At 49.1% G+C, this 13,351-nt stretch overlaps 1 protein-coding gene across 3 annotated transcripts in view; it reads right to left on the bottom strand.

Annotated features, from left to right (window-relative positions):
• ARHGEF16 (Rho guanine nucleotide exchange factor 16) overlaps nucleotides 1-13,351 on the bottom strand; it is a 41,365-nt gene that overhangs the window by 22,999 nt on the left and 5,015 nt on the right. For all 3 annotated transcript variants that reach the window (XM_084651985.1, XM_084651983.1, XM_084651984.1), the window contains exons 2-3: nucleotides 4,059-4,636; nucleotides 924-975 (exon numbers count right to left, since the gene is read on the bottom strand). In XM_084651985.1, the coding sequence (XP_084508111.1) occupies nucleotides 924-975; nucleotides 4,059-4,610 (604 nt within the window). In that variant the 5' untranslated portion in view covers nucleotides 4,611-4,636. The remainder of the gene's footprint in view (nucleotides 1-923; nucleotides 976-4,058; nucleotides 4,637-13,351) is intronic.

Here is a 13,351-nt window from a genome sequence, read left to right as displayed (position 1 = left end):
GAAATCCAGGCAGGGACACACTGCAGCAGACAGGTCCTGCTCCCCGGAAACAGGGTCAGGAGCACAAGCAGCAGCTGGGGTCTCAGCTCCTCGTAAACATACCAGAGAGAGAGAGCGCACCACGGAAGCAGTTAATCCTTGCATCACCCTCAGCAGGAAGGGGGCAATGTTGTGGAGTCCATTTTACAGGTACGGAAATCAAGGCAGAGGGGGCCAGTAGCTTGTCCTGGGCCAGAGGCGGATAATGTCAAACATGGCAATAGCGCTCAGGAGTGCCTGGCTGCATGGTGTGGGCTCAGGGCAAGCTTCTTTCAGAATAATGCTCAGGACCACTGGACACAAGCTCAATGCCATCTCAGACGAGATTCTGCACCAAGTAATTCAATTATTTCCAGAGTGCCACTGTGATTCCTAGCGCTCCGCTGAATAAAGAAAGGCAGGTTCCCTGCCCAGGCCAGCTTGCAGTCTAGGTCAACGGTTAAAGGCAAGAGCAGAGGAAGGGGATGAGGTGGACAAGCAGGACGACAGTCAGATGATGCAGTCACACAGGAGGCTGGTGCACACACCTTGGTTGTTACATTCCCCCAATCCCTCAAGCGTGAAAGTTCATTGATTTGATTCGATCAGTGCTTGGGTCAACCCTTCCTGCTTCGAACCCAGAAGCAGTGAGCCCCATCCGCTGGGCAGGCTTGTTTGCATGGCTCATTCCCACAGGGAATGCTCAGACCACGACCCTGGCTGTTCTCTCAGGCCCTCTTGGATCAGCATCTCCCCATGGCTGTGATGGCAGGAGGCACCTCTCAGCTGGGAGACACTCACTTACCCTCCCCGACGCCCAGCTGCAGGAGCAGTGCCATGGGAGAGAAGGGTGATGCCAGCAACATCAAGGACTTTGGGAACAGTGGGAGTGAAAAACAACTCACCATCCTTAAAGGAGCCCCCGTGTCTCTGCATCCGCTTCCTCCCGAGTGTTCTCTGCAAGAGTGACAGGAAAGACAGAGTCAATAAGAGACATGGGTAGACAAAGTCAAACCTCATCTTGACAGCTCTGGAATAACAAGCCATTGCTGGAGTCTGATTTCTTTCGGTTCATTTTACAGGGAGCAGGAGATGCTCTTTTGACAGCCCTGGGTCTGCCCTTTATCCATCAACTAAACCAAGTGTCTGTGCAATCTCCGCATACACATGCTGTTTCCCTGCCCCCTCAATGTCCCCAGCCCAGACCTGGAGGGACACACCCCAGGGAGTTCAGTCTTCAGACATTCCACACAAGCTGCCAACTCTGGAGTAGATATGACACCGGTAAGTGTCCAACAGGGAGTAATCCCGCGCTGACAGGGGATGCACTAGTTGAGCAAACAAGTCGGTTCCATCTCTAGACCTCTGCCACACTCCGCTCCTTTCCCCACAGGTCAGGTAAGCGCTCTTAAGTGGTATCAACTTTTGGTCATTAGCAGAAGTGAACAGCCAGCCTGTGACCAGCCTCGGATGGCTTCCTGACAGAGCAGTTCTCTTTCCCACCCCCTTTGTCCTCACCTGGAGGACTATAAACTTGCAAGAGGAAAATCCCACTTGGGGACTGGAGGAAACACAAACAAACACTGAACTCTGTAGCAAAGTTAGCCAATTAGGTCGTGTGTGTGGAGAGAAAGGGTGCTTTCTTTAAGTATAGACGTTTCTCATTGCAGAACCCCTTACTTACATAAAGTCCCATCAGGTCACAAGTGGGCAGCCATAGAGGGGCATCAATGACAAGGAGGGTCTGAACAATTTTTACTATGGGAAGACACCCAGAAGATGCCTCAACTTACCTACATCACAAGCTAGAAAGAGAAACTCTACTCTGTACCAAAAATAAGAGGCTTGATTCTCCCCTCATGCCAGGGTGTCTCCTTTGCCTTTGGCAGAGTCCCCCTCCCTCAATTCTGATCTCTGGAAATCCAGTCCAGTGGGCCTAAGCGGAGTTATCCAGAATGGGAGCATATAAAAAAAAAAAATTAGGGGCCAGCTTTGAAAATATTGGGCTAAGTGACTTACTCAGGGTCACACAGCAAATCAGTGGCAGGGCTGGGGATAGAACCCAGGTGTTCTCTCAATCTCATGGAGTCTGGTTTTTTTTTAAATTTAGTTCCTTAAAAAAGGAAGTTATCTAACCAGCTAGTAACCTAGTCAATACCATCCTCGTCTCTCAGGAAAAACGTGAATTCCATTGGTCTTGCTTGCAGTTTTGGTTGCTTTTAATAAAAAAAAGCACGTGAGTGACTCAGCTTTCATCTTACGTTACCTAGTTTTGGGTCAGAGCAGCCCTAAAGTTATCTCAGTATTTCTTCTAGCCGGATGCAGCCTCTCTACGTCTTGTCACAGCACGTATACAAACGATACCTTCGGTTAATCCGCGGTAGTGTCCGTTTCATTTGTTTCTGGGATTATGCCACTCTTCTACAAACGCTAGCCCCGAGCCTGGTGCAAGTCTGAGAACTGCACCAGGCTCGGGGCTAGCGTTTGTAGAACGGGGGTTAAGCTGGCTCACGTGAGCAGCTTCACTCATTTCTGTGACTGGACTCTGTCTGCACCGCCAACATGCATCAGGCTGCAACTCACCTGTGCTTTCAGGGTATGTCTGTACCATGTGCTGAAAGACCAATTCTATACAGCTATCTAAACTCAGTCCACTCCCCACCAGCTGTTACTTGCACATTTGTGAAAAGCACTTCAAAACAAGCAGCTCCCCCCTGCCACGAACCTTAGATGCAATTGTGAGCGAACGAAGGAGCCAGGCAGAACATGAGCTGATGTTAAACAGCTGGATTGCGTCCTTCCCAGAGGATTAGTCACCGCATTACATCAGCTAGACATAGCCTGTTCTTGCCCCCCCGAGCTCCACAACCTTTCCAAGTGAGTTTAGTTGCTAAAACTTAACCTGGACTGATCTCAAACCCTCCCCCCCACCTCCCAAACCCTAATTCTGAAAGGCACAGCAGTTCTGATGGTGTATTTCATTTAATCTTAAGCAAGTACATACAACGACCTGGCTGCTGTGGATAGCTGTAGACAGCCCAGAAGATGCACTGGAAGCCTGGGACTTAGTTTATTTATTGTGCTTTGGCCTCTCAACCCCTGCTGGCCATACCTAGGGTTCAAGCTGCAGTAATTAATGGCATCTGCAGGGAGTGGAGTTACAGAAGTTGGATCTGCTAATGGGAGAGAGGGGAGGGGCCAGAAGAGTCTGGACGTTCTATGATAATTTTGCAAATTTCACATGTGTGAAAGCAAGGGGATAGAAATCAGACCGTGACCCTCTCGGCTGTGTTAGGCTGTGAAAGAGCATCATGTCTGGACACTGAGCTAAGGCAGAAAGAAGGGCCCTGCAGTCCTTCCAGCACATCTCCTCACTGTGTACAGCTGCTCTTCAAAAGCGTGTCCAAGTCATCAAACACGCAAGCAGGGTGATCACTAGCAACCTACACCCAAGGAAAGCAGAAGGCCACCCAGGTGGCGAGGATCAGCCACTTTTTCCCAGCCAGTATTACACCGGTGACTAACCACCAGCCATGGGTGCACTAGAACCAGCTGAGGGAACAACAGAGCTTCAAAACCTCGATTAACTGGTTTCACAACCGTGCATTTGGAAGCCAGCCATTAGGGGAGGTGACTATATATGGCTCAACTAAGAGACACACCGTCCCTGCTGGCTGAGTGACCAGAGACAACACAGTGCTCAGCTGAATTGTACAGATGAGAACAAAACTCTGGTCTGAGCTTTGGCCCCAGGAACACCCAGGCAGCTGCCGCTTCAGCTGATGGAGTCTGGCCAGGAGTGGTGGTAGAAGAGGTAGAGTTTATTATCTAGTGTGTAAGCTCCTTGGGTGGCAGGACCATCTTTTTGTTCTTTGTTTGTACAGCACCTGGCACCATGAGCTCCTGCTCCATGACTAGGGCTCATAGAAGCTAAGATATTACAACTATTCATAACCTTTTGTTCAGGCAAGGGCAGATCTGGCGTACCCCAGGTGACACTCCAGCAGGAGGAGGGACTGGAAGCACACAACAGGGCCTACCTTGGTTCTCCCTGGGCTTCGCGCTGGGTGTGCGCTGGTGTCCTGCGACACGGGCTTTAGGGTGGCGATGTCCTTCGAAGGCTCCTCGGCATTCCCGAGCCCCTTCATGGCAGCCCGGTACGACGTGTTCCGTAGGTTGCGCTTGAGCCCACTAGAATCCAGCTCGATGTCCAGGTCATCCAGGGAAATGCCTGGGGCTGACATCCGCTTGGGGTCGCAGCGAGCTGCCTCTTTACTTGGCATGGCCACGGCGAAGCTCTGGTGGCGGGCAGGGGTCTTGGATTTGGTAGACACGGCCAAGCTTTTGGGGATCAACTGCTGGGTGCCCATCTTCAGCGCGGCTGGGCTCTCTGTGCTGAGGATGACGCGACAGGGCTCGGTGGGGGACGGGGAGCGCTGGGCCGCAAACGAGGCGCTGTCTAGTGCTGCCATGGAGCTGCGTTTCCCAGAGGGAGGGGTCACGTTGGCATCTATCCGCAGCTCTGAATGGAACTTGCGCTCCAGGAGAAGGGCCTTGTCGCCCACGGAGCTGTCAGAATGCCTGTGAGACATGCTGGCGCGGTGGGGAGCCAGAGACCCTGCAGAGAGAACAGAAAGGGCACAAGGCTTAAGGAGCTATCCCCTCTTCCAGGAAGAAGGGTCAATGAAAGAGATCCAGGACCAACACAGAGGGGTCCAGGACTGGATGGGGTATGTTTGTTCAGTTGTTTTTTTTGTTTGTTTTTTTAAAAAGAGCCAAACAAACATCCCCTCCGGCATTTGCAGCATTTTGTGTTAGCATAGGAGAGTCTGGAAAATGAAATCTAGAGCACGAGCTAGCCTAGGACTTTTGTGACGGGAGAAATTAAAAAACACCCAGCAAAAATCAATCAATACACAGAACAGCAGACCTGGGGGAAAAAAAACCCAAAGAAATTACATGATCTCATTTATTATATTTCAACACCACCTTGAAACTCCAACTGAGATTTTGACCCCGTCGTGCTAAGCCTTGCACACACATGCAGTTAGAGACTGTCCCTGCCCCAGACTACAAAAGAAACAAGACAAAAAGTGGAAGGGGCAGACTCAGACAGGTGAAGTGACCTGACCTGCTGGTGGCTGGGAAAGGAACTTAGTCTCCCATGCCTGAGCTGTATGCTGCAAACACCAAGGGAATCTGGAAGCAACAGCGAAGCTAGAGAAGTTTAACAAATGAAAAAAGAAACTGAAGTGAAAGTGACACGGCCTTGCCCAGCACGTAGGCAATCAATGAGTCAAAAATGAACCAAGAGCTGCCTACACTACCTGAGTGCCATCAGACAGGGTCACGCTAACTGACTGTGGCTGAGTTCTACTAGAAGAAATGAAGACCTCTTGCAAACAGCTGGCAGCGTCATGGGCCCAAGCGAAACCCGGGCTTATGGAGCTGAGGGGGCTGCAGGACTCACGCAGGTAAGAATGTGAATCCCCACCATGGACCCAAGAAGCCCACAGCAGCTCTGGGGAGTCTTTCAAAAAAAAAAAAAAAAAAAAAAAGACCATAAAGGAGCTGTTTGTTCTCCCATCAAAACATTCTCTGTGAAAAACCCAGAGGGAAAAATCTCAAGTCCCCCTTTCCCCCCTGTTAGATCCCATTCACCATTATACCCAGTGAGCATCTGAATAAATACAGGCAGTTATTGTCCAGTCCATTGTGTGTTTCCTCTCTCCTCTGCTTAAACACTCCACAGGAGGCAAGTTCCTGGCCCCAAACAGCCCCAGGAGACTGCGGACAAGGAGGGACTTCACTGCACACCATCCTTTACACGTAGGTTCTATCCAGCAGTCTCAGCAGCACCCTGAGTCCCCCACCTTTTAATACTGCATCATTCAAAGGAAAGGAAAGCCTCTGGGGAAGGGACCCTCGTTCCCATCCAGATAGGACAGCAACCAGGAATTCCAGGGCTTGAATTTTGTACCAGGTCTCCCCTTACCTTTTATCTGTGGCTACATCGTATATTAGGTATACTTAAGACACAGAGGTGAAATATAAGTAGTAATTAACGTTGTAACACAGAGCCCCAGGCCTGCAAAACAGCGTAGCCAAATTAGGCCTTAAGATAAATTAGCATAATTAAGTTAGTAATAAACCTACTCAACTTTTGTCTGTGTTTTGTGATATGCTGATGTTCTGAAAATAACCGCTCACCTTGGATAATAACGACTACGAGAGAGCAGCAGCCACCACAAGATGACCATTGGTAACTGGGGCAAAATTTTATGCGGACAAGGGGACGTAAACATTAACAAGTACAAGGGAAACAAGCTAGCCTATGAAAATGGGGCACTCCAAAAGTAGTGGGGTGTGGAAGTTCAAATAAGGAGAAGGGGTTAAAACCTTCATAAACGTCTGAATGCCAGCGGCATCAGTTAACACATTATAAAAGCCGTATCCTGGCCTGCATGCGTTAGTCGAGGGGGTTGGGAGGGGTGGAGAGGGGGGAGATGCCAGGATGATAATCACTGGTGAGGAAGAGGATGAAGATTGGCTCTTAGGGTTTTTCCATAAGGCTTGGTGGGAGTAATGCAAATATTCTGTATTGGTCTCTCCCCTTTAGCAGGTTGCAGTGTCTGGTTGGCTAATGAAAGCAATTATCATCGAAAGAGCACGATGTGGTCTCTGCTGTGCACCTTGGTATCCCCCTTCTATTGATAATCTCCCTATGGTAGGGCATCTTGGGGGCTCGCAATCCAATCAGCTAATTCATAGCAGGTGCAAAACTGTGGGCCCAGTCAGAAGAGGTGGTTTGGTTTGACAGACGACACAAGCGAAGGTGCCACTGATCAGGAGGTTGGTACTGAGATAAAGTCAGTCTACGGCCCATGGGGAGGGCAGATAAGGAATATATATACTGTTCCTTTAAGAAATTTTCTTTTCACGTGTTTGTACAGCACTTAGCATGAGCCTCCAGGGCACTACTGCAATACAAACACAAATCCGGCCACCACCCATCCCTAAGGTGAGGTAAGGAGAGGACCACACCCTGGCTACAGGGAAAAGAAACAGATTTGGCAACTCTGGTTGGGTTTCAAAGCTTTGCCACTTCCTTTGATTGGCTCTGGGGCTGATGTCAGCAGAGCAAGTTCCAGTTCTTTGCTCCAAGCGGGGAACAGGAAGATGAGTAGGGTGCAACCACCACCTGCTGCACTTGTCCTTTACTTATTGCTCTCTATTCTGCTTCCTGCACACTTGCCCTCTGCTGCCACCCTGGGCTCTCTCTAGAGGAATCCACACCATGATTCAATAGCTGCACTAGAGAGAACGCACCTCCGCTCCCCCAGAGGTTCCAAATGTCTCCAGAGCCATTTGGAAAGCCAGGCACGTGCCCTGTGCAGAGCAGGGAGCATAGGTGAGGGTGCAAAGTCCTTACTGACAAGTTTGGGGTGACCCCATTTGCAAGCAGCTGTCACCTCATAGACCCCACTCTGCATAGTGCTTTTCTGGGAGAGAAATGCTAACGTGATGTGCAACACAACTGATGCACTTACACCCCTTTTCTCCCCAATACATGATTTCAGAAAAACATGCTCCAAGTTGTCCATACTGAGGCCCCATTGTACCGAGCTCTCACTGAGCCATTCCCCATCAACCACCATCGAACAGGAAACACAGACCAAGACTTGAAACATGTTCTTCTTTATAAGCACTGGCAGAAAGACAAGTCAGCCCAATCTACAAAAGCCTGTTTGATTGAGAGATGTATCATCTGCGTGGACAAAGGATGCATGCCCCGTGCCGGCCAGTGTCCTGCCAAGCATCCTGTCGGGGGGAGAAGAGTAAAACCGCCATGCTCCACCCATTGATACAGGCGGTGCTGCAGAGAAGGGCCCTTTTTAGCAGCAGTGGAAATAAGGCAGCTAACAGAGATGGCAAAATAGGAAACTGGCCAACCTACAGCCATTGCAGTTCTCCCAAGGTGCTCCGGGAAAGAAAGGTGGGTTCTGCTGTTCTGAGCACAGACCTCGGAACCAAGAGCTCCTTAGTTGTAATCCCAAATCTGACACTGAGTCACCATGTTACCTCTGGCAAGTCACTTCACCTCTCAGGGGAAACAGGGACATTTGGGAACAGCAGCACTAAATAGTAAGAAAAATGGGTCCATGCCATGAGGTAGGGTCTGAATTCTGATCCTACCTTGTTTGAGGGATGGGAAAGAGGAAGTTTGACTCTGACCCAATTCCGGGACAAGAGTCAGCTGCAAAATTCAGATTCAAAGCAGCTTCTGAACCTCTGCAAGTCTGGAGGCATTTGGATCCAGCATCTTGGTTTAGCTTTTGTGGGCGACAGATTATCCCACATCTGCTTACAGCCAGGTTCTTACACCTTCCTCTGAAGCATCTGATCAGGCCACTGCCAGAGACGGGATACTTGGCTAAATGGACCACAGACCTGATCTCCTCTGGCCATCCCCATGTTCACCACCTCTAGTATTACTAGTTATCACTTTGATTCTCATGACTCAGAAGCAAGGTCCACGATCTGCTCCTACTGAGGAAGACAAAGGCAAAGCCCAGCAGACCATAGTGAGCTTTCCCTGAGCTGAGCAAGCACGGATTTGGAAGGGCTCTAGAGAGGGTTCATTCCCCACTGTACAACTTCCCACCAGCTCACAGACCGGGTGCTTCGGCATGTGTTTTATAGAACAGTCCCTTAACCCGCTCTCTCCCCTGCTTTGAAATCTACAAGGAATGGACACGGCCCTGTTCGGAACGTTCTCAGCCTGCAGACGCTTACGTACGTGTCTTATTCGTGTGACCAGTCCCCTTGAAGTCAGTGGGACACCTCATGTGCGTGAAGTTAAGCATATGCCTATGTGTTTGCAGGATCATCACACAAGAATGCATTCAGGAGCACCTTAGCACAAGTCCGATTACACTGACCCACCAGCTACCACTAACCAGATCCATTAGGTGGGCCCTTTTCTTACTCAGTCACTAAGCACTGAAGAAATGAGCCAGGCTCTGCAACCTCATTCAGGGCAAGGGCTCTTCCCAACCTTGCAGGGCTGGTCTACAGGCTTCCCCTCTCCCGCCTGGGACACTCATCCTGAGAACGGCAGTGTGTGCTGTGTGCAGATATCACACAGGCTCAGGGAGGCTGGACACTCAGGAAGGAGGGAGAAACTAGATCCAGCTTCTTCTCAGACTAGCTGAGCTGGTCAGGAAACATGGCTCCAGGGCGGTGGATCTTAATGCCATTTCTACCTGACATTCCCTTCTGTGGAAAACGCAATAAAGAGGGAAAGACTTAAACATGCCTTCTAGTATTACCGAGCTGACACTGGTGGGGGATCAGGGGTTTTCATTCTGGGCAGTGGCTAGTTCTGAAGTGACTCAGCTCTACCCTCTGTCAGAGAGAGAGAGAACCAGGGGTGAGTCTTTGTCTCAAAGATGCTAATCCCAACATACCACATTCAGCTTCCCACTCAGCTAGCTCCACTACACGTGACATGCCCCCAGAACCTCCAGGTGGATTTGGACACATATGAAAGGCCAATTTCATGGGTTTGTCTTATTTGATGTTTGCATATGTTGTGTCCTGAAGCATGAGATTTGATCACCCTTATATCAGTAGACACTACAGATATTACCGGTTGCAAAATAACATAACCCTTGTAAAAATCCAATTGCCAATAACCTCCCAGCAGATACAGAAACACCACTCTACTAATCATCAACCGCTATGGTCAGTTTAACAACAGAGCCAGGAGTTAACCCTGCCACATCCTCCCCCGGGCCCAGCCATTAGCCATTGGATGGGCTATAATCCTTTGCAGCTGGGGAAATTGTTTTATCTGCCATTAGTCCAGACTGTGCCACGTCACACTAGGAATGGAGTGAATACCTGCTGTGAGTTCACAGGTCAATGATATCTGTCCCGGAGACTGCCTCTCCCTGAGCAGTTTGTTCAGTGGAAGGCAGGAAGGGAGAGGCAGGTGCTTTTGCTTGCTTTGCAGTACCAGAGATTGCTGAATTAAGATAGCAACAAACAGAGGAGTGCTTTGCACCTACATAGCCACAACCATTCTGGGTCCACGCAGCACCCCATCAACATGAATTAGAGCCTCACACCACACTGCCACTCTGCACTCAACTATTCCCACCAATAAGAAGTCATATTTGACTAATATCTTTTGCTTCAAGTACTTCACAAACTTAAATGTCCTCTATTCAATCTATACACCTGTGGCTGAAACCCCGACACCTCTCAATTGAAAAGCAGCAGCAACAAAACAGAAACTGCAGGGGCCCTTTCAGCTGGCAGCTCATAATCAGCCCAATTACACTTGGGCAAGGACACGGGGGTTGCCCTCCATGCTATTTCACAAAATGGCATGTGATTCTTAATGACCACAGGCCATATACAAGACCTCAGTTTTCCATCTCATCCAGAAGGCTGTGTCCAGCATCACCCGAGTAATTTCACATTACTCTAAGCACTGGCTCAATACTGGCTCTCAAACAGTAGCTCCATCTGATGAATCAACAGCACCAGCTTTAAACTTACCTCTTGCACAAGTCTCATTGTTGCTATCGCAAGTTTAACTTACAGGGGTTTTTGTGGAGCCTAATTCACTACTATTTGCAAGCACTCCAAGATCCTCAAATGGAAGGTACAAAAGCATTCTTACCTTTTGTTGGTTTATTCCAACCAAGAGTTTGGAGCTGTACAGAATAACAAAGCAGAGACAATCCCTGCCCAAAGAGCTTACAGTTTAAGAGACAAAGATGAAGATTTGCAAGAGAAACTAGTGATTTTGGGTGCCCAGCCTGAGACACTCGAAAGGGACCTAATCTTCAGAGTGCTCTATGCTTTCTGAAATCCAGACCCCTTTACAGTGCCTTAGCTGGGTATCCAAAATCACTAGTCCCCTTTGAAGCTATTGGCCTGACTGGGGAATTAAGAGGGAATAGTTTAGTGTCTTCTTTATGCCATTATTTCTCAGACCAGGAGAAGGATCATGTAACTATTCGGATCAGTGCTACCCAGGTCACAAAGCTCCTCATACTCTCTTGCCTTGCTATTAATTGTATATAAAAACCCTTTAAAGTGGGTTTTATGTATTTCTTCATTTATTTTGCTTCAATGCTCAGAGCGAGACTCTTTTGAACGTGCCCTGACCAGCCACAGAAATTAAATACAGGTATTGTCCAAGAACAATTACACAAGTCTAATAAATGCAATTGAGGCAGGGGAAACTATGTCAGATTCCTCTCCCTGGAACCTGCCCCCCAGCAGACAGTCTGTTTGTTTATTTTGTCATTCCAAGAAAGTCCCTGACCTTCTTGGTTTCAGCAGCCTTGCTGGCTCCTGGGATTTATTTCCCAATTGGCTGGGCAAAAATTTATTCAGTGTGTATCTTTAGATTTGATTTTGGATGCAAACCCAACAGATAGTTTTTGGTTTCACAGTGCAAGGGGGAAGATGATGGGCAAGAGAGCATTAGCCAGGCACAAGCTCTGCGGAAAAGCTGCACTCCAGTTAGGAGCAGTTTGCCGACTCTCAAGGAGATGTTGAATCTCGTTGTTCCAGCAGCACACTGGATGCCAGGACTCCTAAATTCTACTTGTGAGTGACATTGGGCCTGCTGTTCAAGTGCTCTGTGCCGCTGTTCGCCCGCCTGCAAAGTGGGTGTTCTACCCACCACACCTACACTGAGGGCTGTTGTGAGGCTACATGGCTCATTACCTGTATAGCGCTCCTGGGATCCTCCTCTGCTGGAAAGATGCTAACAAAAGAGCCAGGTCTATTACATCCTCACTACAACAAAGAATGGGGTGGGCCCTGCAAGGGCAGCCTCACAGTGGGGACGCTCTGCACTCTCCCCACTGGCAAGGCAGGGTGGAGGCAGCGAAAAGGGAATGTTACAAAACTGATCCCAGCCGGGAGAGCAGGGCCAGACGTTCAGAGGAAGTGTCCCCCACCTGCAGGACAGCCATCAGAACCAGGACTGTCCCATTCTCCAGGGCCTGGTTTGCAGAGCCAGTCTCCACCCCTGGATGGGAGCATTGCCTTCTGGCAGGGCTGGGAACAGGTAAGCGAAATGGGCAGTTCTTTAAAGAAATCAATCACACCCACCAACTCTGGGTTAGCAACGGACCTGGCTCTCACCTCCACTCTGCTTTCAGTTCCCAGTGGTGGCAGAAGTAACCTCGTGGCCTCTGGGGGACTCCCAGCTCTGCAATATGCACCTGTTTAATGGCTTCTGTAGACGTAACTGGGCTCTTCACACCAGAAGGAATTAGTCTCCAATAGCAGTTTGGACTCACTGCTTGGAGCTCCTTGAGGCCCCAACAGCGTTTCCCTGGCCACACAACATCCCTGAAGGGTGGGGGAGCCTTGCAGTAGCAATCTTAGAGATGGGGCGGTGAGGCACAGAGATGTTGGAGGATTTGCCCCAGTGCACGCACCGTGCCAGTGACACAACCCACCCGCTACAAGTTGCAACATTTGTATTAACAACAACAACCAAAAGCACAGAGACACACCTGGGGCTTGTCTACACACAAGCTGGACTGTTTCAACTTTACCAGGAGAGTCAGGAGAGCATGGCCACCCAATTATAGCTATTGCCAAACAGGAAAGGGAGCAGAACACTAACAGAACTGCATCCATAACAGAGGTTGGACCAGCATAACTTCTCTAGAAAAAATAAATCTCCCATTCCTAACCACAATAGTTCTACTGGTATAAAAACCCACGTATAGGCCAGGCGTTCCCTTCCATATATGCTACTGAAATGGCTAGATACCAAATCCCACTGCATCCTGAACAATTAACTGAAGCTCTCTCAAATTAGTCATCACCAGTGGAGCTCAGTAGATGTCCCAGGAAGGGAGTCAAGAGATCAAACTAACACCTTAATCTAGACTCCCATTGCATCTCTCCAGGCTGCAGTTCCCAGAGGTCAAGAAACAGGCCACTCTGAGAATGGGAGATTGTTAAAGCCTTTACTGAGCAGAGTTCTGCAAAAATCTGAGCTGATGCACTCTACAAAAACAACCATAAAAAACACCCAAAGAGCTTTGCTAAAGATTTTAGCACATGGTTTTCTAGCCATTCCCCCACCCTCTCCCAGTTTTGTGGCTGCAAATAAGGAAGGACGGGCTTCCAAGTTTGATGTAGAGTCTTCACGGGGGGATACAGTGGTGATATCAAAACATGGTCAAATGGTCAAATCAAAACATGACAGCATGGGAGAACTGCTGGCGATCATTAGTCATCAGCTACCCCAAATAGCTACACCATCAGGCTGTCATGAAAGCTCACT

The sequence above is a fragment of the Lepidochelys olivacea genome (assembly GCF_965140295.1).
Source record: "Lepidochelys olivacea isolate rLepOli2 genome assembly, chromosome: 18".
Lineage (NCBI taxonomy): Eukaryota > Metazoa > Chordata > Testudines > Cheloniidae > Lepidochelys > Lepidochelys olivacea.
This window is presented reverse-complemented; position numbering and strand designations above follow the sequence as displayed.